Source organism: Macrobrachium nipponense, chromosome 45, assembly GCF_015104395.2.
Source record: "Macrobrachium nipponense isolate FS-2020 chromosome 45, ASM1510439v2, whole genome shotgun sequence".
Taxonomy (NCBI): Eukaryota; Metazoa; Arthropoda; class Malacostraca; order Decapoda; family Palaemonidae; genus Macrobrachium; species Macrobrachium nipponense.
The window spans coordinates 3,183,268-3,205,862 of record NC_061105.1 but is presented as its reverse complement, the minus strand read 5'-3'; the positions used below and the strand labels follow the sequence as shown (position 1 = coordinate 3,205,862).

The 22,595-nt window shown below is 47.3% G+C and overlaps 1 protein-coding gene across 1 annotated transcript in view; it reads right to left on the bottom strand.

Moving 5' to 3' along the window:
- Positions 1-22,264, bottom strand: part of LOC135214281 (piRNA biogenesis protein EXD1-like) — a 28,036-nt gene extending 5,772 nt beyond the window's left edge. Inside the window, exons 1-3 of the mRNA XM_064248403.1 lie at positions 22,127-22,264; positions 20,732-20,853; positions 19,992-20,105 (exon numbers count right to left, since the gene is read on the bottom strand). Of these exons, the coding sequence (XP_064104473.1) occupies positions 19,992-20,105; positions 20,732-20,785 (168 nt within the window). The 5' untranslated portion in view covers positions 20,786-20,853; positions 22,127-22,264. The remainder of the gene's footprint in view (positions 1-19,991; positions 20,106-20,731; positions 20,854-22,126) is intronic.
- Between the last annotated feature and the right edge of the window lie 331 nt (positions 22,265-22,595).

Sequence of the window (22,595 nt, the reverse complement as noted above, 5' to 3'; positions counted from 1 at the left end):
AAAAATCACTAAGTTAAACTACAAATTAACTCACTAGTTAAGGATCAGTGTCGGCTCCCTATCCCAGCAATGTATCCGCGGACACGTATAACCAAGAGAGAACGATCTCTCATAGGTTAAAAAGACATCCTTCGTGTAATGGGAGGTCAACCCAAAGTTGCATCTCCCATACGTGACAGCTCATATGTCCTTTATGACATATTGTAATGGAACAAACAAGAATTCATAAAAGCTCACACTTCATGCGCTTTTAATACTCAGCTGTTTGAAGGAATCATCAAGACACTCTTGAAGTGCTTTAGAGATCATACTTGATTCAAAGAAGACCAGGGCCTTCCTTGAAAAGGATCTCTTCTGGATGAAGCCTGGAGCCTAGCTGGTGCTTCGAGGCTGGTAGGCGCCTGGATGGCACCTAGAGCCTGGCTGGCGTCTCGCGCTTGGAAGGCGCCTGGCTGGCACCTCACGCCTGGAAGGCTCTTCGTGTCTGGCTCCTGGTTTGCTCTTATTAGCGCCTGGAGCCTGACTGGTTCCTCCCCACTTGCTGGAGCTTCAAGCTTGGTAGTCTCTCGAGGCTGTCTGGCGATGTCCATATCGGACACAATCTGTGCGATTTGTTCGCCTCTAGCGCATCTGCGCTAGGTTGTAGGCCCGCTCTTTCTCCGCATCAGACAATGACAGTGTTCCTTGGAACTGTCTGCCTCTGGCGTTCTTTCGCCTGTTTTGGCATTTGGCGCCTGGTTGGCGCTACATTGTCCGAAAGTGCTGAACAACCTCAATAGTTTATCAGTAGACTAGGAGAAGGGTGGAAGAAATTCTTCCACTTTGAGCTTTTGGCCTCTCCGGCAAGGGGAGATGACTGTAGTCAGCTACATCCAATAGAGGATAGGATATCTAACAGTACGAGATATAGTCTTCCTCCAAGGAGGATCCTTCTTGAATACTTTCGTTGCTAACGAGATCTCTTCTTACATGTTGATGAGGTTTCTCGTTGCAGAATGTTCCCTTTTCTTGCCTGAAGGAAGGTAAGGAGCCTGGAAGTTGAAGGAGACTCCGAGCTGAAATTGGGGGAACTCCTGATTTCTAGCTCTCTATAGTATCCCTCTGAACACTTTCTGGGAAGCATTTCGAGCCCTCATCGCATTTCAAAGACTCTTTAGGCAAACGTATAAACCATTTCTTCCTGTGTTGATGAAAACGTAAGCACCCTGCCTGGACAACGAAACCTCTATCTGAAAGCGTTGAGTCAGGAATAGAGGGTTTTAGTTCTTTTGCCAGACATACTACGCTGGCAAGAATCCATTGCTGAGTCTCCATAGAATCTGATTCGAGATTCCAATGCATAAAAATTCACTTGTCTTCTTGGACGTTTAGGAACAAGAGAAACAAAGAATTCCCTCATAAAACTTTCTCAAAGAAGTCTGATGAGGAGCAGTTCCATCTTGATGGAACACGGAATCTGAGGCCCAAAATAGGATCCCATTCAAAGTAAATGATATTCTACTCTTGTCGTATAGAGGTATCGTATAAGATCCCGAAGATCTTAATTCTCTGCTAATTCTAATTCTCCTTGTAGAGACAGAGTATAGCCTTTTACTGGGTTCATTGATAGCAGAAAAATACAAAGGTGATTCTTCCCCCTGAAAGGGAAGAAATACCGCAATGTGGTTCACAGAGGTATCGGAAGAGGACAGTTTCCCCATTCCATCTGGCACGATCTGCAGCAATTCTATGCCTTTTGCATGACTCTTGTCCTTTACCTTGAAGAATCCTCTCATTCATGTTTACTTCTGGTCAGTCTGCACCCAGACAGACTCAGAGTGGAGAGGTTTTTTAGGTCTATTTAAAATAGATTCTGATAGAATATCCAGACTCTCTTGGAAAAACCTTCCGAAACATGCTGAGAGAAGAACGTGACCTCTGTGAATCCAACCTCTCTAAGGCCAAAATGAGGCATTCATCCTCTCTTCCTTGATGCCCATTTATCTTAATATCTGTTAAGAATTTATAACTAGGGGAAAAAAGACTAAAGTTTATTCCCCTTTTTTAAATTAAAGATGGCGTATATTGCTACCTCTCTTGGTTCGAGGAAAAGGAAGCCGTCTATAGGAAGCCTGTTCGTCTTCTACCTTGCGAAGAGATCTATGAAGAAGACTTTCCGCAGGTTCTTACAACTCTTTCCAATAAATGTTAGACATACGTTAACAGTTATTATCGTCGATCGAGAAGGTCCTCACGGACCTACAAAATCTTGCATCGAACCTCTTAAGGATCGTTACGTTCCGTGTCTGTTTTCCAAATAGGTTCTCTTTTGTTAACGCGAACAGGGGCGAAAAAAAGAGATTCTCGATGCTCTTTGCGATATGAGAGAGTCGTGGAAATGGCCTAAGTGATTAAAATAAATCATTTCATCGTTCCTTGTAAGCGACCCCTTTCCGATTAAATGGGTAACGAAATCAGGAACGAACCGTGCCGTTACCGAGCCTGCTGTCAGAGAGGCTACTGAACCCTTCGATTAATAACTCGCTATATCGAAAAGTTAGCAAGTCCATTATTTTGCTTCTGTAAGCATGAGAGCATCAAATAATATATATAGCTCTACTGTGTTAAATTCATATTGTTGTCTCATTCCTATAATCCTGTTACATTGCGGTAAACATTACCGCAAGGATACAAGGTATCTTTTATTGAAAACTCCTTAGCAAAACGAATAACATGTTATTCATGTTTGCCTATAAATCCCCTCAATTCGAGGCTAAGTCCATGATTGTAGGGGGAATATACGGTTAACCATTCGATCCCGTAGGAGAGAGAGATGTAACCAACTGCTCATGACCGAGAACTGGATGGTACTGTATTGGCTTACAATGACAGCCGTCTCGTTCGCTGCCTGGCTGCATTCTTCCTGAGTTGCCAGTTACTCCATTCAATGAAGGAATATCTTAAAATTACTCTCGAGCCTAAGGAAGCTCTCAATAATGCATATTTAAGCCAAACAACCTTTGTTAAATACCGAAGCTGAGTAGGTATTGTCGTAACAAACTTTTTAAGCGAAGTCCTTACTAGGAAATTCCAGTAAGGATATAGATAATTCCGTAGCGAACCACAAAGGCAACTATGGTATGCGTATATGACTTGTCATTCAGTAGTCGTATACACCAAATCTTCTTACTACATTCTTTCCTCTCCGATGCAGAGAAATGGAAATCTTACTCTCTTCGTTCTTTTCATCAATAAACCCGAATTAGTATTAGTCGAAAGAGATCGCAAATGAAAACCGAGGATCGAAGAGAATCTCTCAAGCTTTTATTCTCTTGGAGATAAGGCCGTATTCTACGCCTCTATTATCTGGAAGAGCCTCCAATCAATGAATGAGAGCTCGTACGAATCTTGTTCAATTTCCAAACGATTGCCACTCTTTCTGTAAATGGTTGGTTGCATTATTTTAGAAGGAGGATGATTTTAATATCCTCTTACTAGTAATGAACTAATTCTCTCAATAAAAAAGGTCGCTAAGGTCTTATAAATTGAGAGACCTGCTCCCTTATTGGCTTCCAATTCCGATCTATTTTCCATTTCCTGTCCATCAAGTTGGGAGAAGAATGAGCAACCGGAGGAGAGCGCCTCCTTTCGTAAGGTGAAGGGCTTTTAGCAGTACCGACTCTAACCTGACAAGGGCTATGGCCACCTGTGTGACATCTTGAGTGCCCGCCAGGAGAAGGCCGATCTTGCTCTTTGCCTTTACTTGCATTAAGACTATCCTGATAAGGACGACGGCCGCCTGTGCGACAACTAACGTCCCCATCAGGAGAAAGTCTTTAATGCTTAAAACCTCTCACAGAACCAGCCACATCCTGACAAGGGCTACGGCCGCCTGTGCGACATCTAGAGACCCTGTCAGGAAAAAACTGATCCTGCAAAAAGTCCCAAAGAGGAGCCTCCCGGTCCACTTCTAACTCCATGTCCAATGAAAAAGGAGATTCGGGCGCTTTGCCCCTAGCTTCAGGCGCTTTGCGCCTCGTTCCAGGCGCTTTGCGCCTAGTAGGAGTTTCAGGCGCTTTGCGCCTTTCTTTAGAATCCTCTTGCCTAGTAGGCGCTGACAGGAGCCTGGAGCCCGGCTGGCGCCAGACTCCTGGCAGGCGCCTCGTCCGAGCTCTCAGAGACTACCATCGGAAGGGATCTTTTTACTGGAAGGAATCTATCCTTTCTTCTGGGAGGATCCTTCTTCAAAACTCCTACTAAAGAAGATATCTGCTGTTGCATCTGTTCCAAGATCTTCGTAGCTGCGTCTTCTCTTTCCACTTCCGATGTAGGGGAAGGAGCATCTGATGAAAATACCTCCTTTCTCTTCTTTTTCGGAGGATATTCTTCTGGGCTGGAATCCAAAGCTGGCGACTTCCATGATCTCTTAGAAGGTCTCGACAGCCTGTCCGAACTCCATCCTTTCTTTGAAGAAGAATCGGATGACGAAAAGCACTGTTTTAGGATGCCTTTCCAACGGCTATCCTTGGCAGTCTGGGACGCAACTACAGAACCTGCCGAGGGGACGCCCGACCGCTGGGGATTCTCTGAAACCTCCGTGCGGCTTTCGACATTCCTTCTCCTCTGGGCTTGTGAGCTTGGAAGAGGTCTAGGCCTGAGAGCGAGACAGAGCCGATTGAACGCACCCTTCACTATTTTAGGACGCCTTTCCAATGGCGAACTTGGCAGTCTGGGACGTTCTACAGAATCTGCCGAGGGGACGCCTGATCGGTGGGGATTCTCCATAACCTCCGTAAGGCTTTCGACATTCCTTCTCCTCTGGGCCGATCAGAACGCACCCTCCACTGCACTAAATTCACTTCTTACCTTATAAGAGCTCGCATTTTGAGCTACATCCATTTATCTTCAAATTATGAATTTGTAGATTCTGTGGAGTAAGAAGGTGATGAGGATGCAAAAACTACTATTACTGTTAATACTCTAACTGATCGTTAGCACGAGAGCTATTAAAGCTTCTAAAGGAAGCGTAAAAAGTTATATGCTTTACTGACTTCCTAAAGTAGGAAGTTAGAGTTTTATATTTCCTCAATCAAGTTCTTTATATATGCTTTACTGACTTCCTAAAGTAGGAAGTTAGAGTTTTATATTTCCTCAATCAAGTTCTAACACTTCCTACACGTATTAATGAATAAATATGTTATTGTTATAATACAATTAAGTTTGTTCATACTTACCTGGCAGATATATATATAGCTGTATTCTCCGAAGTCCGACAGAATTTCAAAATTCGCGGCACACGCAGTGGTGGGCGCCAGGTGGTGGTTACCCATTCCCACCGCCGAGGGAGGCGGGATCATCAGGAACTATTCACCCATTTTCTATTCCATATTTTTAATCAAGTTGCCACTGTCTCCTGAGGGGAGGTGGGTGGGCACTTTAATTATATATATCTGCCAGGTAAGTATGAACAAACTTAATTGTATTATAACAATAACATTTTGTTCATGAAACTTACCTGACAGATATATATATAGCTGAATCCCACCTTCGGATGGTGGGAAGAGACAGAATAGGATTTTTGGGAAACTAAATTAAGTTGATGATATACATCTTGGTTCCTCACCTGTTAGCATAGCCGACTTCGTGATTACTGTCTCTAAAGTCTGCTTCTGCGTTACTAGAGTTGCCAGCGAGGTAGAGACCTGTAATGCTGGTGCGCTCTAGATGATCTGTCAACAGGGGCGTGACCACAATGGTGACTAGACCCAGATGACCATACTTCTGAGGGCTAACGAAGCTAAAACCACCACCAACCTGACCTAACCTATTAAAAGTTAGTTCCATAACTTCTAGGCTAAATCGAAAAGGAACGCGGCCTCAAGCCGAGCCCAACCCTTCCCAAAAGTTAACAGCCACCTAAATCCCTTTTCCCTTTTTATAGGAATTAGGATTCGTGGGTTGCTTGCTGCCCCCAATAATATATCTACGGATATGTATGGTCCTAGCGACTTACAGATCTCAAATTGTCGTCTTCACATCCCGTCGGGAGTGTGAAGCGAACACAGAGTTGCTTCGCTAAAGCGTGGCACTCAGGATGTTACTGAGTGTCATTGCTCTGTGTTGAAATGCTTCCGAGGCCGCGCCACCCTCACCTCTTGAGCATTCATATTAAGAAAAAATCTCAAATCTTTATGCAAACATAATGAATGAGACTTCTTAAAAGAACTCCTTGACTATAATGCCAGGGTGTTCTTGGACATGAACCAGTCTGGTCTTTACGGAACACCGCAGATTGTCCGTTGACCTCGACTTACTATAGTTTTTTATTAAGATAAAACTTGAGAGACCCGACAGGGCACAGGACTCTCTAATGCCTTTGCCCAATAATTTGTGCCATACCCTTGGTCTCCAAACCTTCGGGTCAAGGGTTAGACAGGTTTTCGTTCTTATCAAGAACGGAAGGCTTAGAGGACAGACCGCATTATGTCCTTTAAAGCTAAAACCTCTGATGATAGCTAAAAGCTCACTAACCCTCTTTGCCGTGGCTAGAGCGGTTAGAATGTTAGCCTTTCTGGTCACGTGTATTAAGTTCGCAGAAAGGATAGGTTCGAAATGCTTTTGGCATCAGAAACTCAGACTACGTCTAAGTTCCATGCCGGAACCTGCGATCCAGAGAATTTCAAGATCTCCCCAGACCTCAAAGATCGTGAAAGCTTTGTTTGTTTGACAGAACCGAATCTCTGAGCCTAGAGGCCGTCAACAACATATTTGCATATTCTACAATAGTTAGGACTTCTATCTTATCTCGTACTTCATACGGAAAGATAGAACCATAAAGAAATTCACAGAGGTCGAGTTGGAGGAACAGTCATTTCCCTTTCACTATCCAGAAACGGCCCGCCTCACGATTGAACACTGAAAATAGGCAGCACTGCTTTGCCTTGGCCAAGAGACTGCCATTAATCTAGAAGATCTTATCGCTTCTCGATAGTCTGAACGCCTTCAGACTCAGAGAGGAGAGATATTAGATACTTCACTAAGTGACGAAGTTAGATTACACCGATTCTCTCGGGAAGGGTCTTTGGACAATTCTCTGAATTACCTGACCTCTGTGAATCCAACCTCTTAGAGGCCAACATTGTGGCGACTAAAGCTAATCCTCTAGGATCATGAATAAGGAACAACTTAAGAGGAAGCTCCTTCGTCTTCAAAATTACGAAAAACTTAACGAAAGGACGCCCTCAGTCTCTCCTCACTTTCGAAATACTTCTAAGTGAGGATTACTCAGACGTCAGTAGTTGTTGCCTTCGATCGAGAAGACCCGCACGGACGTGCACTAGTTTAACGAACCTCTTGAGGACCGTTACGTTCCGTGCCAAGCCCATAACCAATTCTCTGTTCTTGAGCTGTGAAAGAGCTGAGAAATTATCCGAGATGATTTGGGCCACTCGATCCAAACTCACCCTTCGAGGAACTGGAGAGCCGACCAATTTGGCTTCCAATTCTTCAGACAATGTGCCAGAACATCTGTTCCTCTGTTCGGATGTCTGGCACCCTCCTACGCTATCACCCGAGGTGATCCTCAAGCCGTTGAGAAAAATTAGAATTATTACAAGATCTTTGATGTTATTCCAATTTCTTCGTGAGGAAAAATTGTAGAGGTCTGAATTGCTGTTTATTCAGGGAAAACAAGCTTCTCCAGCGAGGAAATGGTCCCCAGCAAACTCATCCATTCCCTCACTCAGCCTGCTTCCTTCCCTAAATAAGGCTGCACTTTGCATAAGCAGGAGAGCATTATTATAGTGCTATGCCGCGGTAGATTCGTACAGAGATCTGTTACCGTGCGGTAAACCCGCACCGAACAAGTATAAGAGATATCTTGTTGAAATTTTCTAAGTAAACGGAAGGCATGTTCATTCATGATTACTAGAAATTTCCTCAACCCGAGGCTAAAATCCATGATTGTATTGCAGAGAGACGCAATCCAAAACGCGCATGACACCGAGCTAGCCGGTACTGCGTAGATCACATCACAGTAACAGCAGCCTTGTTCATCGTCTCGCACTATCTGCCTGAGTTGCCAGCTACTCCTTTACGAAGGGATAGGTATGAAATTATCGAGCAAAAGGAAACTCTCAAGCAGGCATATTTAAACGAAACAAAATTCGCTAAATACAGAATCTGAGTTGGTGTTGTCGTAACAATACCTGAATAGTTATTCTTACTCCAAAAACTTCTTGGAAGGTTGAAGGGAGTGTCAAATAAATACATTAGAACAACAGTTCTTTCGGCTTCTATCCGCAGAGGTAAATACTATATGCGTATATGACTTGACCCATGCGTTAGCAAATGACGCAAAGATAAACTACGTAAGTATTGTAGTAATTTGAACATCTAATTCTCTACTACATCTTCCTCGACGAGGAAAGAGAGAAAGAAAGGAAAACGGACTGTCCACGTTCTAATGAATGAGACTTTTTAAAAGAACTCCTTGACTCTGCCAAGAAGAGGGAGTAATATTCGAATAGAGATCATCAGAAAGAAAGGAAAACGAGGATTCGAAAAGGACCGTTCAAAGTTCTTATTCATATGGGAAACATAAGACTTCTGGATCTAGTCTACAAGTCTTTTTCTTACTCCCCGGATGAGCCTCTGAAAAATGAATGAGAGCTCTTCGAAATTTGTTAATGAGTTTATCCGCTTAAACGATAAAAACGTTAAAATCTATGTCAATGAGAACTACCCCATTTATGAGGGGTCCCCCACTTAAATGACAAAACGTTTAGTATCTTGACAATGGGGAAAACGTCCTTACTAGACAAAACTATTAGCACTTTGCTAATAGGGGAAAACCCTTTAACATGACGGAAAGTCACCCAGGAATCCGAGTATATAATCTTCCCGATTCTCAGAGAAATCGATGAAGAGGAAAGAGGGATCAAAGAAAAAATTCGGGTCGTGTCTCTCCGCTAAACTCCGAATCCTTTTTAAAAATTTCTGTAAAGGAATGTCCTGTGGAGAGTCCTGAAAAAACCTCCTCTTGACGAGCGTTTATAAAGCGTCAAGCGTCCTAAGAAACGTCCTGAACAGCAAATAAAACGCCTTTCCTTACAAGTCTTTTCTCTCGCAAAGGCGTCCTGACCGAGCTTCCACCGAAGCGTCCTGGCGAATGTGCACAAAAGCGTCCTCAAAAGCGTCCTGGAAAGCGTCCTGCTGATGCGTCCTCAAAAGACGCTCCTGCCGAGCGTCCTCACAGCGTCTGCCGAGAGCTCTCAAAAGCGTCCTGCTTAGCGTCCTGCTGAGCGTCCCTCAAAAAAAACGTCCTGCTTAGCTACGAGCCGTGTCTGAGCAGAGAACACCAAGTCTTCTGAACGACGTTTCAGAGAGGAACTCGTTGAGCGCCTTGATGCATGCAAGGCCCGCCAAGAGGCGTCCTGGCTAGCGACCTTGCCAACATCTCAATGTTATGACGAACCAACCCGCGTTTTGCGTATGACGTTGAATATTTTTAAGGGACGTCCTCAGGCGAGTTCTCCATGGAGAGCCTGCAGCCGCTGCTCCTGAAGTGTGAGAACACTAAAGGAAGACGTATGGCTTTCGTCTCTTCCGCAAGGGTGCTTGCCGAAGCGTCCTGGAGAATGTCTCTACTTATAGGACGTCGAGCACCTCCAAAAGCTTCCTCACGTCTAAATTGCCCTTCTTATGCCGACCAGAGACATAAGTTGTTTGACTGTGCAAAGCAGCTTGCCGGCCGTCAAACTTATCAGCTTGCTTTTCGAAGTAAAGCGAACGTTACATAACGTATACGGAGCGCCATGAGGAGAGGAGACGAATACTGAGTTGCTCCTCCAAAAGGTGGAATCAAGAATGTCCTTGATTACCAAATTCTTTTGGAATGCTAGCGAGGTTGAAACAGCTCTAACTTCATGAGCGTTCACTCGCAGGAGGCTCAAATCACTCTTCTGGCAAGATGAATGAACCTCCTAATAATGTACAAGTGATATATTACAATGAGCGTTCATATACATGAGCGTTCACTGGGCCGCAGGAGGCTACAAATCACTCTTCTGGCAGATGAATGAGCCTCTTTAATAATGTATAAAATGATGTATACATGAGCGTTCACTCTCAGGGGGCTCAAATCACTCTTCTGGCAAGATGAATGAGCCTCCTTAATAATGTATAAATGATGTAACATGAGCGGTCACTCGCAGGAGGCTCAAATCACTCTTCTGGAAAGATGAATGAGCCTCCCCTTAATAATGTATAAATGATATATACATGACGTTCACCTCGCAGGAGGCTCAAATACTCTTCTGGCAGATGAATGAGCCCTCCTTAAATGTCCCTTAGAAAAAGAGCCAGTGCATTCTTCTAAAAGGTAAATGTTGGTCTCTTTACTCCTCATCCTCTCGTGACGAGAGAGAGGAGTGAAGCGTCCTCTTCTCTAAAGCTTCTTTAGGGGTGCGAGTCCTTCCGAGAGCCCCAACCCCTGTGTGGGGAGGATGCCTCGGAGGCCGAGAAACAACCCTTGAAGCTTCGTGCACGTGCTCGATCTTCGGCAGCCTGGGAAGCGACAACAGGACCTGCCGAAAGGAAGCCAGATCAGCATGAAAACCAAAACCCGTTAAACCCTCCCTCCTTCGGCTTTTGACATGCCCTCCTCCCTGGTTTTCTGGGAGTCCGAAACAGAGGTCTAGGGCCTAGAGGCGTTATGGGGCCGATCTGACGTTCCCTCCTAACGAGAGAGAGGACGTGAAGCGTCCTCTTCTCTAAAGCTTCTTAGAGGGGCGCGAGTCCTTCCGAGAGCTCCAACCCTTGCGCGGGGAGGACGCCTCGGAGGACGAGAAGCAATCCTTCAAGATTCGTGCGCGTGCACGATCTTTTAGCAGCCTGGGAAGCGTCAACAGGTTCTGCCGAAGGGACGCCAGATCGGTGGGGAGCCCCCCGTAACCCTCTTGCGCTTTCGACATGCCCTCTCCCTGAGTCCTGGGAGTCCGACAGAGGTCCAGGCCTAGAGGCATTATGGGGCCGATCTGACGCCCCCCTCCACAACACAAGGGGCACTACACTTCACAAACACTGATTGGAGAGCGAGCACTTTAGTCTAAGATTACTTGATGTAATCCTCTAGCAGACACTTCTTCTAGGCCCGTAAGCCATACCACAGGGTTAGGCAAAATAAAATCTACAGGAGGTTAGAAGGTTCATTATTTCTAACTTCTGTTTACTGTGGAGGAAAACTCCTGATTCTAACACGCTCTAAAATGCGTACATGAATCCTACTTCTTCCGTAATCAGTCACAGCATTACACTAATTACATTGAACTTATGCAAGAAAACAAGTAAAACGCCATATACACTAGCGAGTGTCTACCGAAAGTTCCGGTAGCTTCACCATCCCCCATGCAGACAACAAAATCTGAAACTAGGCTAACTAGCCTCAGACATCAAATGCAATGAAAAATTTACGATAGCGTATGCCTAGCCACAAATCCAAGTCAATAATCGTAAGAATAATTAGGATACTTAAGCGGCTAATGAAGTTTCAAAATCCTAGGCGGAGGTCTGTAAACAGTTGTTTACCGACCGGCGACAGAAAAAAATATGAATAGAAAATGGGAATAGTTCCTGATATCCGCCTCCCAGCGGCGGGACATGGGTACCACCACCTGGCCGCCCACTGCGTGTGCGCGAATTTTGAAATTCTGTCGGACTTCGGAGAATACAGCTATATATATATATCTGTCAGGTAAGTTTCATGAACAAAATTAATATTTCCCTTTCTTGCAAACTATGTGAGTGTCTACCAAAACTTCGGTAGTTACACGTCATATATTCTTCGAAATTTTCGAAGTCAAATTCATTAAAAAGTTAATAAAAGCGTATGCCGAACCAAAGACCCAGTACTTCCCTGCAAAAGACAGCCCAGAAGATCGATGGCGATGAAACACGAAAATCAAGTCAGGAGGTACCGCAAAATGACAATTTGTCGAAAATTGCATTTTTCCTAACTATACAAACCTGAGGTCCTTTAACAATAGGAAGGTAACTAGCGGCAGCTGGGACGGTCGTAAGCTTCGAACAAGGGGAGAACGGTAGTTAACTGCTTGTCCGGTCGTGCGCGCGCCGCGCGCCCGGGCGGTGAAGAATCACTTTTGCTTTAGGCCCATGCAAAAAGTTGCAGAGTGAGGGGTGGTATGAGGTGGGACTATATGTAAAGGACCTCAGGTTTGTATAGTTAGGAAAAATGCAATTTTCGACAAATTGTCATTTGTTTCCGATACGTAATACAAACCCCTCGGTCCTTTAACAATAGGAGACTCACTTCTTGGTGGGTGGAATCTGAGTCTTTTTGGTGAACAGACTGGTGTTCGTCCAACCTTGGAATGCCTCCCTGGTCGTAAGAGCAAGGGAGGGATCCAAACCTCTGTCCGATTGATCGGGGTGTGCACCGCAGGATCAATGGTCAGACCTCTGAGCCAAGTACTAAGAGAGAGGCAAGCGTATCTCTTCGTACCAGCATTGCAAGAACTTGTTCCTGTACAGGAGCCAACATAAAGTTATGGGTTTGTCTCAAGTAGGCATCCACTCCTTCCCCCTTGTTGGAGGGGGAGTGGAGGATATTTGCTTCTATCCCTAACTAAAGGGATAGATTGGGGCTCGGTTGAGTAGCTTACCTGCATCGGATTCCTTTCCAGCATGGTGACGACCGTGACCCTCTGCCCACAGGTAGAGAGAGAGAAAAGATGGAGAAGAGAAGCCAGTCGCACTCTCATTCAACCATTCATTCCTACAGTCACACCAGGAATCGATGCTGTTCTGCCTGCTCGGGTGCTGGGTAAGCTTACACAACGTGTTGAGCAGCCACCCACAGGTCCCAAGGAAAAAAGTATCCAAGGACTTGTGGGCAATATCCGAAGGTAGAAGGACGTGAAGGTAGTCTGGTTGGTCCAGACACCTGCCTTCAGGACCTGCGCCACGGAGAAGTTCTTGCGGAACGCCAAAGAGGGTCCAATACCGTCTGACTTCGTGGCTCTCGGTCGGAGCGTACGGATGTCCGTCACTACCATCAGCCTCGTACGCTCTCCTGATCACCTCACGCAGCCAGAAAGAAAGCGTGTTCTTGGATACTTCTTTCTTGGTAACCCCAGTGCTAACGAAGAGGCGTCGACACTCAGGCCTGAGGTGTCGAGTTTTTCTTTCAGATAGCGCCGTAGCGCCCTCACAGGACAAAGCAGCATCTCATCCTTATCGTTGTCGGTGAAATCCATTAGGGAGGGGATTGTGAAAGACTCGAACCTGTCGTCAGGGATCGACGGATTCTGAGTCTTAGCTACGAAATTCGGGACGAAATCGAGCGTCACAGATCCCCAGCCCCTGGAATGTTTAACATTGAAGGACAGACCATGAAGTTCCCCCTACTCTCTTCGCCGATGCCAGGGCCAGCAAGAAGAGGGTCTTGAGGGTCCAGATCACTGTCTGACGACTCTCGGAGTGGCTCGAATGGTCTTCGAGTCAAACTCCTAAGGACGAGAGTCACATCCCACTCAGGTGGCCTGAGCTCCCTGGGTGGCAAGACCTTTCGAAGCTCCTCATTAGCAAGGAGATATCGAACGAGTTCGAGATGTCCAGTCCCCTCAGTTTTAGGACGAGTGCCAGTGCAGCTCTATATCCTTTAACTGTGGGTACTGAGAGGAGCTTCTCTCGGCGAAGAAATACGAGGAAATCCGCTACCTGCTGAAGAGTGGCTCTGAGAGGAGATAGACCCCGTCTACGACACCAACCACAGAAGACGGCCCACTTCCCCTGGTACACAGCTGCAGAGGACTGTCTGACGTGTCCAGCCATCTCTGTTGCTGCGCTGCGAGAAAAGCCTCTCGTTCGCAAGAGATGTGGATAACAGCCAGCCCGTGAAGTTTGTAGGGACTGGACTGCTCGGTGGTACCGCTCTACGTGTGGCTGGGCTAGAAGGTTGTGCCAGTGGGGCATCTCTCTCGGTTCTTCTGCAAGAAGAGCCAGCAGGTCCGGATACCAAACGGCTTGAGGTCGTTTGGGAGCCACCAGGATCATCCTGAGATTGGGAGTGACCAGCGCTCGGCTGATCACTTTCCGAATCAGACAAAAGGGAGGAAAGGCGTAGACGAAGAGGTTGTCCCAGGGGTGGTTGGAAGAGCGTCCTCTGCAGCTGCCCATGGGTCCGGCACGGCTGAGCAAAAAACTTGAAGTTTTTTGTTGTGCCGGGTGGCGAACAGGTCTATGACCGGACGCCCCCACCCACAGGTTGAAGAGCCTTTCCGCCACTTCTGGGTGTAGGGACCACTCGGTCCCTATTACCTGATCCCGACGGCTGAGCTTGTCCGCTACTACATTCCTCTTGCCTGGAATGTAGCTTGCTGACAGCTCTATCGAATGAGCCGTGGCCCACTCGTGCACCTGCAACCGTCAACTGGTGTAGCGGGAGAGACACTAGGCCCCCCCTGCTTGTTGACGTATGCCACTACCGTGGTGTTGTCGACATCACACCACTGAGTGTCCCATCAAGCGGTCTTGGAACTCTTGGAGAGCGTAAAACGCCGCCTTGAGTTCCAGGACATTGATGTGAAGGTGGGCTTGTCGTGATATGGTCCCACACACCTGCAGCCAGCAACTCCTCCAGGTGTGCGCCCCATCCCTCGGTTCCGATGCGTCTGGAGAACAGCAGCATCTCCGGGGGGGGAGTGCGTAGGGGCACTCCTCTTAAGAGGTTCCCTGTCGTCGAGCCACCACCAGGCTAGGTCCTGCCTCACCTTCTCCGTGATGGCACGGGGAAGTAAGGTGGATCCTTTACCTGTGACCAACTCTCCCTTAGTCTCCACTGGAGAGACCGCAGGTGAAGACGTCCGTGAGGAACTAACTTCTCGAGACGACAGGTGGCCGATCACGAACTTGCCATTGCTGAGCTGCCTGTTCCTGCCGAGACAGGAACCGGCCGGCTGCCTCCCTGAATTTGCTGATTCCTCAAGTCTGCGGCGGGGCGGACTTGAGCTGCTACCGTATCGATCAGCATACCCAGGTACTTCATCTTCTGCTTGGGTTCGAGATCGGACTTCTCGTAGTTTATCACGATCCCTCCCCAGATCGCGACAAAACTTTAGAAGTCGATCCCTGTCCTGCAGCAACTGCGAGCGGGAGCTCGCCAGGACCAGCCAATCGTCGAGATACCTCAGAAGACGTATCCCGTGCGAATGGGCCCAAGCAGACACCAGCGTGAACACTCTCGTGAACACCTGTGGGGCGGTTGAGAGACCGAAGCAGAGTGCCCTGATTGGTACACCGTCCCGTCGAAGATGAAGCGGAGGTACTTTCTGGAGGACTGATGGATGGGTATTTGGAAATACGCATCCTTCAGGTCCACTGAAAGCAAAAATGAAGTCGTTCTCCCTGATGAGTCCAGCACGGAACGTCGTCTCCATCTTGAACCGAGTATGGCGAACAAATCGGTTCAGGGGAGAGAGATCTATCACCGGGCGCCAGCCCCCCGATGCCTTTTCCACTAAGAAAAGGCGGCTGTAAAAGCCCGGTGACCGATCCACTACGACTTCTACAGCTCGTTTGGTCAGCATGGTCTTGATCTCCTGGCCGAAGAGCGTCGTCCTTTGAGGATCCCAGAACTATGTCTGCAGATGGACCGGGTTGGAGGTGAGGGGTGGCCGAGATTCGAAGGGTAGTAGATATCCCTCCCGAAGGACGTCTACTATCCAGGTCTCGGCACCGTAGCGCTGCCAAGTTGCCCAATGGCTCGCCAGGCACCCCCCCACTTCCGGCAGCTGGTGAGGGGAACGCCGTCCCTAGCGTTTCCCACCTCGCTTCGACTTCTTCCCAGCACCCTCCTCGGGGAAAGGAGGGCTGGGAGGAGGGCTGGTTACGGCCTCCTTTACTAGAAGTTGAAGCAGGAAGAGTCTTTCCTCGGGGCTTCGATGGAGCAGCCGTCTTAGCAGCCGAGGAAGCGCTAGCTAAACTCTTAGGCTTAGCCGAGATGTACGAGGTTGCCCAGAAACCTTCGTAACTGCCTGGTGAACCAGACGGTCACTGTCATCAGTGCGCCGTCTTTCCACCGCAGCGTCCACCATCTCTCCGGGAAAGAGAGCGGAGGAACTCTTCATTGGTCCGTTACGTAGTCCATTTACCGCTTCACGCCCGGCCCCTTGGCTACTCGTGTAAGGACAGCGTCCCTACGACGGAGAACCAAGTTGGCCCACAGGTTTGCCGTCTGATGGGCGAGGTAGGAGATGGCCCTACCTCCAGACTGGCACAGTCTCCTGAAGTCGGGGTCGTCTTCGAGGGCAGCGCCCCCGGCGTCGGCCGCGACCTTGGATACTGTGAGGGACCACAGATCCAACCAAGAGACTGCCTGGAAAGCTGCCATAGCGGTAGCTTCCAGGCCCAGTGCCTCCTGCTGCGAGAACCATAGGTTCTCTGACAGGAGCTGCTGCAGGGACACACCTGGAGTTAGCCTAGCTAGCTCCGGGTTAACCTGTTTGGGCGGTATTGGATCTACTGATGGCACGTAGAACTTCCGCTGTCGCTGCAGAGGAGGAGGAAGTAGCTTGGAAGACCGTCCTGACCGTTTTAAGTGAGTCCTCCTCGTCCTGAGACGAAATTCTCCACCTGGTCAAGGACTGAGTCTGCAAGCTCCGATCGCGGCAGTCCCACCGTCAATTTGGGTTCCCTCTTCGGGCCCCAAATGACTCGAGCCGGGACGTGGGCTCAGATGGTGGTAGCGGCGATCCTTCCCCCAGGTCGTTGTGCTGACGAATCAGCGCAATAACCTGGGCAAAGTTCCTCTGGGATCTCAGGAGTTACAGCGTCCTGAGGAGTAAGGACCGTCCAGTCCCTCCAACAGGAGCAGCTCTCGAGACCCTCCTCCTTCAGAAGGAGGAACAGCAACAGACCCCTGACGGTCGCCTCCAACCACTTGCGCGTACGACCTGGCTGGTCCTACAACCATGCCTGGTTCGTGCGGCGTCGTGGCGGGATCGTGAGCGGCGCACCTCTCACGATCACTCCTAGGTACCTCGCTCTTCCCGGTGTAGCCCGAGGAAGTTGAAGGTATAGGAGAGACAGACCTGACGCTCCAACCCCCCGTTCGCTGGCAGGACCAGCGTACGTGGGGGGCTGCAGCCGATCACCAACCCGCGGTGGGGATCGTACTGCAGGCCTGGTCGTGCCGCTCACCTGTGGCGAGCGGCTCGACTGAGCACGTCGACCCCGATCTCGTGCGTCAGACGAGCTGCTGCTGGCCACCGTCTCCGTCCGGTCCCTGGTGGGAGCGGCGGTCAGGTGATCTGCAGCTCGCTTTCGCGGTGAGACCGGTGAGGCGTCCTCACGGCACGTCAAACCGCTGGTACCAGCCGAAGCTGGTGCCGTTGGTCGAGGGGACCTCTTCTCAGCCTCAACCCGTGGCCGGTCAGAGACCGTCACGTCCACCCGAGGTACCGGCTGGTCGCTACGAGAGCGGCCGCTGGCCTGGCGAGCGTCACTTGCGCGACTCTCGACAGTCTTCTGCTCCGTGCCTCTGTCGTGACGGTGAGCAAGCTCAGGCGTCTTGACGTTGGCTGCACGGTCGCCCGAAGGAGACCGTACACTCGGACCTTCTCGCGAACGAGAAGTCGAGCCGGTACCTGACTTAGCAGCAGTGCTACTAAGACCAGGCGCGGATGCACCAGCAGTAGCCAGCACATCCTTGGTCCCCGTCTTCTTCTTCTTCTCAGAAGAGGAGACGGGTCCCCCGTTTCCCGAGGAACAGGAGGACCAGCAGAAACACCCCCCGTCAGCCAGAGCGAGACGGGCCCTTCGAAGGTCCTCCCGTAGGAGCCTTCTTAGGGGGGGAGGAGGCAGCCTTCTTCTTCTTCAGGCTTGGAAGCCTTAGAAGTCGAAGGGGAAGAGGCGGCAACAGACGACGAAGAAGACGATGAAGACGACGACGACATCTTCCTCTTCTTCCTCCTCTTCTTCGTCAGCTCTCTTCAGGACGGACGTCAGGTCTTCCATCCACGAAAAGTCGGCCAATTGCCGAAGCAACACGCCCCGACTGATCCTGTCCGGAAACAAAGACCTGAGACCGGTGCAGCGACCTCCATGACGAGACGCGACGTGGGCAGGGGCAGGCACGGCAGGAGCGGCAGGAACATCAGCAGCAGGACCAGCACCATCAGGACCAGCACCAGCAGGACCAAGCACCAGCAGGACCAGCAGCAGCAGGACCAGCACCAATAGGACCAGCACCAGCAGGACCAGCACCAGCGCAACATCAACATTAGTCCCGCACCGCGCGCTTCGTAGGAGCGGCGCGAGGGGCTGGCCAGCAACACTCGCTGCAGGTACGGCAGGTACGGCAGCATAGTCCGGCGTCACAGACCTCTCCATCTCAGCCAAACTCATCATTGGAACGGGCGGTAGATCCAGGGGCGAACTTTTTGGGGCAGCGAAAGTCGGGCGTCGGCAGCACATAAAACCCAGGTGGCGGCGGCACGCCCCTCTTAGGCACGGCAGCGATCGGCATTTGAATTGACGCCGTTGGAGTCACTGACGCAATGTGTTGCGTATACACCACATGAGGAGGGGCGGCGTACGCTGGTGTTGACACCGTATTGGTCGTAGTTGTAACCACACCATGAGTTACCACTGCCGACCCCGCTAGCCGTTGAATCAAGCCCTGGATACTGGGGGCGCCCTGCAGTCCCAACGACGCCCACACCTGTCCAAGGTCGTCACTCACAGAAGGCACACCTGAGGGAGGAACAGTCGGGTCAGTTAGAGGGGCACCTCTACGCCTGGGGGAGGACGAACCCCACCCAGAGCGGACGGAAGACCCCGAATACAATTGCACATCCGGGTATCGGTGCACCCTCCTCCACACTCGACGGATCGAGTGAGGAGAAGGACTCCGAAACCCCCCCCACCCCCCCCGCAGGGAAGGCGCAAATCGTGGGGGCTGAGCTGGAGGCAGGAAGGATGACGAGGTATCCGTAACCAAAGGAGTCGTGGAGAGCTTTCCGACGACTCCTTGGTCAACCTACGCCTCTTCCTACCCTCGTACAGCACCCACTGCGCCTCGGACCAATTTACACATACATCACATGGTTTCGGTTCGGGAGCATTCGCGCCCCCGACACCATAACATAACTCATGAGGATCGATATCTGGGTGAAGAGCGGAATCCGCCGCATTTACGCCCTCCAACGGGACACACTCTACGGGCAGTTGGTGGGCGCGGCGAAAGCTCTTCTTGATCCATGATTAATTAATCTTCACTCAATGAAAAATGAAAACAAAGTACTTACAATTTCATTCAAGACCACACACAAACCAGTCAGAAGAAATTGTAACATCCAAAGCACACGACGAAAATAGCGGGCAGAGCGATGACGAACACGTCCTGTCACACCACGGCCGAAAGCAAAAGTGGATCTTCACCGCCCGCGCGCGGCGCGCACGACCGGACAAGCAGTTAACTACCGTTCTCCCTTGTTCGAAGCTTACGACCAAGTCCCAGCTGCCGCTAGTTACCTTCCTATTGTTAAAGGACCGAGGGTTTGTTATTACGTAATCGGAACAATGTATGTTTACAATATGGCCGACAGAGAAAATCTGGTTCTAGAAGGTAATGGTTCCTATTCCTGCCACCCAGCAGCAGGACAGTAGATCACCTGACCTACCTACCTGTAGCGTGTGCCACGAAATTCGAATTTCTGTCGGGGACAACGGAGTCTATATCTAAGTATATATCTGACAGGTAAGTTGAATGTATGAAAAAATAAAATATAAATATAGAAAGTAGAAGGAAACATGACTACAGATCAACAACTTGAAATAACTTTTATCTTTTAGCCATAGTGTTATCACCACTCCATACAGATGAGTCTAACTCATATTGTAAATACTTAAAAATTGCAATTCTTTGATAAAGCCTCATTCCAACAACCAACCATAACGGGTGACAAATAAAAAAAAATCCAAGTAATACAAACCTTTTCTATTGTTAAGAGCCGCCTGGCTGTAAGCACGCAACTGATTACCCCCATCAAAGCATTGTACTTTGTATTCACAATTACCTTCATGCCCAGACTGTTGTCGCCTAATTCCTAAAATTGAAGAAAAAGAAACACCTATAAATAGTGCTTTTCCCTAAAATGTAGCTCTACAAAATATGCGCCTGGTTAGGATACTAACAAGAAGGGGTGAGGAGCAAATGTCAGAAAGGTAGCAGAGACAAAAGCTAAGGAATCTAACAGAAAATGAATGGGACACGAGAGTGAAGAGGAGGCAAAAGCAGACATAGCAACATTTGGAAAGTATGATAATTACAACATGGGCATCTACATTTGTTCTGTATTAGTTAAATATTCATTCTACATGGCTGACTTTGAAAACTAAATTATATATCCATACATCCTGTTACATGTAGCCCAGAGTAGCTTTCTTTAATAATGTTGGCTTCTTGGCTAGTAATATGCCTTGTTTTACCTTGAGGAAAATTAAGTACTCCAGCAAGATCAACTTAAAACTTGACACTGTCAGTCTTTTAATGCTTAGCTTAGCTGTGTCTTACATAAACGTGTACTTTTTGTAGACACACTACACTTCATATCCTTTCTCAAACAGTAAATATTCAATTTTGCATACAATTATTTTTCCTATTCATGTGGATCCCCACACTTGGTGAGGTAATAAAGGAGAAATGTATTAAAATTACTGATCACACACTTACCAAAATCTGTTCAATTGTCATAACCGACTGCTCTGTCTCAGCTAGAAACTCCATGATGATAATTTTGTGCCTTAAACCTAGGATGCGATTGTGGTGTTGTAGTATATGATTGCGAACAGGACCTGAAAATATCAAGATAAATTACAAAAATATGACTCAAAATACTTATACATGAAATTTAAACTCACAGGCAATCTTTGATAAATTACAACTAGAAAATTTCACAATTATCTAAATCTTCAAGAATTGAAGATCTAGATAAAATTTCAAAGACATATCCAATGCCTCACAATCCCTGTTGGTTCAAAACAAAATATCAATATATTATTTATGTCTTATTTTAGTAGGTTTTTTTTTTTCCTGCATTCTGAGACCGGGGTATATGGGCTATTTGAATACCCATGACACAAACAAATGTGACTGAAGAGCAGAAAAATCTGACAGTGGGGATATAATTAGTTACTGAAGGTGGTGAGTTTCAGTGAAAGAAAACTTTGACAGGAATATATAAATATTTGATCTTGTCATATCAGCTGCAATTTGGTCATTTTATCTGCATCTTCCTTTCCTTTATTGAGAGGTACCTTGAAGTTTCAAGCAGGTTTTCTATAAGCAGCATTGTATTTTGTGTAGGCATGTTCTTCATTTAATACGATAAAATTTCAAGTAAACTAAATTTTTTTTATTTAACCCCAAAAAAACATCAAAATTTAAAACACTTGTTCTAAATAGAACACCACAGATAAACCAATATTTAACGGATGTTTTACCTACACAAGCCTTTTACTTTGAGGTTATATTACCACTTCATATCTTACACAACCTGGGATATATACACGAGGTATATTGAATTAGCCTGACCAGTAGCTATTTCATATTTTACACAACTTAAGATATATACATGAGATATTACGTATTGAATTAGTTCGACCAGTAGCTACTTCATATTTTACACAACCTGGGGTATATACATGAGGTATATTGAATTAGTTTGACCAGTATCTACTATATAAAAATGCCAATGGTACCCAAATTAATATGATGGCTTGAAGAAGCAACATGTCAAGTAAAATGCAAGTGTACGTACTGTATAAGGATGAAAAAGGCATACACGTACAGATGAAATTGTAAATTTATAAATACAGTTCCAAGTTCATAAGAATGTCATCTGTTCTGCAACTGGAGTGGCAGAAAGATAATTTACAAATACTAATAACCTAAATCCACTAGTTTCAAAGTAGATTGTACATTGATGACAAAATCATAAAAATTTACAAAAAAAGTTTTCTTCAGAACCTCAATGAACATCTGTGCACTGAGCAAAAATTTCTTTAAGTAACATCTGCCAACAAATATTGAACCCAACATTTTACTCAACACCCTGCACACACTTGCCTTAATCCTGCTTTGCTCCTTTGACAGGAGTCTCCTTGAACGCTTTTAATATGAACAAAGCTAGGAGGATGTGCAAGATGACGACCGCACATATGGCGCTGTATACGTTGGATGTGGTCTCGTTGTAACTCAAGATGTCTGTGTGGGAGACATATGTAGATAAATAAAAGCATGTTAATATTCACATTTGCTTTATAGAAGTTCGCAGGCACTGCTATGAAAATTACCAGTTAATCACTTCAAGACTAAAACTCATCTCTGATCTTTCGATTCTATTAGCGTAACAACACACTTCCAAGGTTTTCAACTTGTATTTTAGAAAATCAAATGAAATACATGAAAACTTAAGTTTAAAATTGAAAACTATTTCATTTTCATTAACCCTTAAACGCCGAAGCGGTAAAAAAAAAAATGTCTCCCGTGTGCCGGAGAAGTTTCAGAGTGAGCGCGGAAGTGGAAAAAATATTTT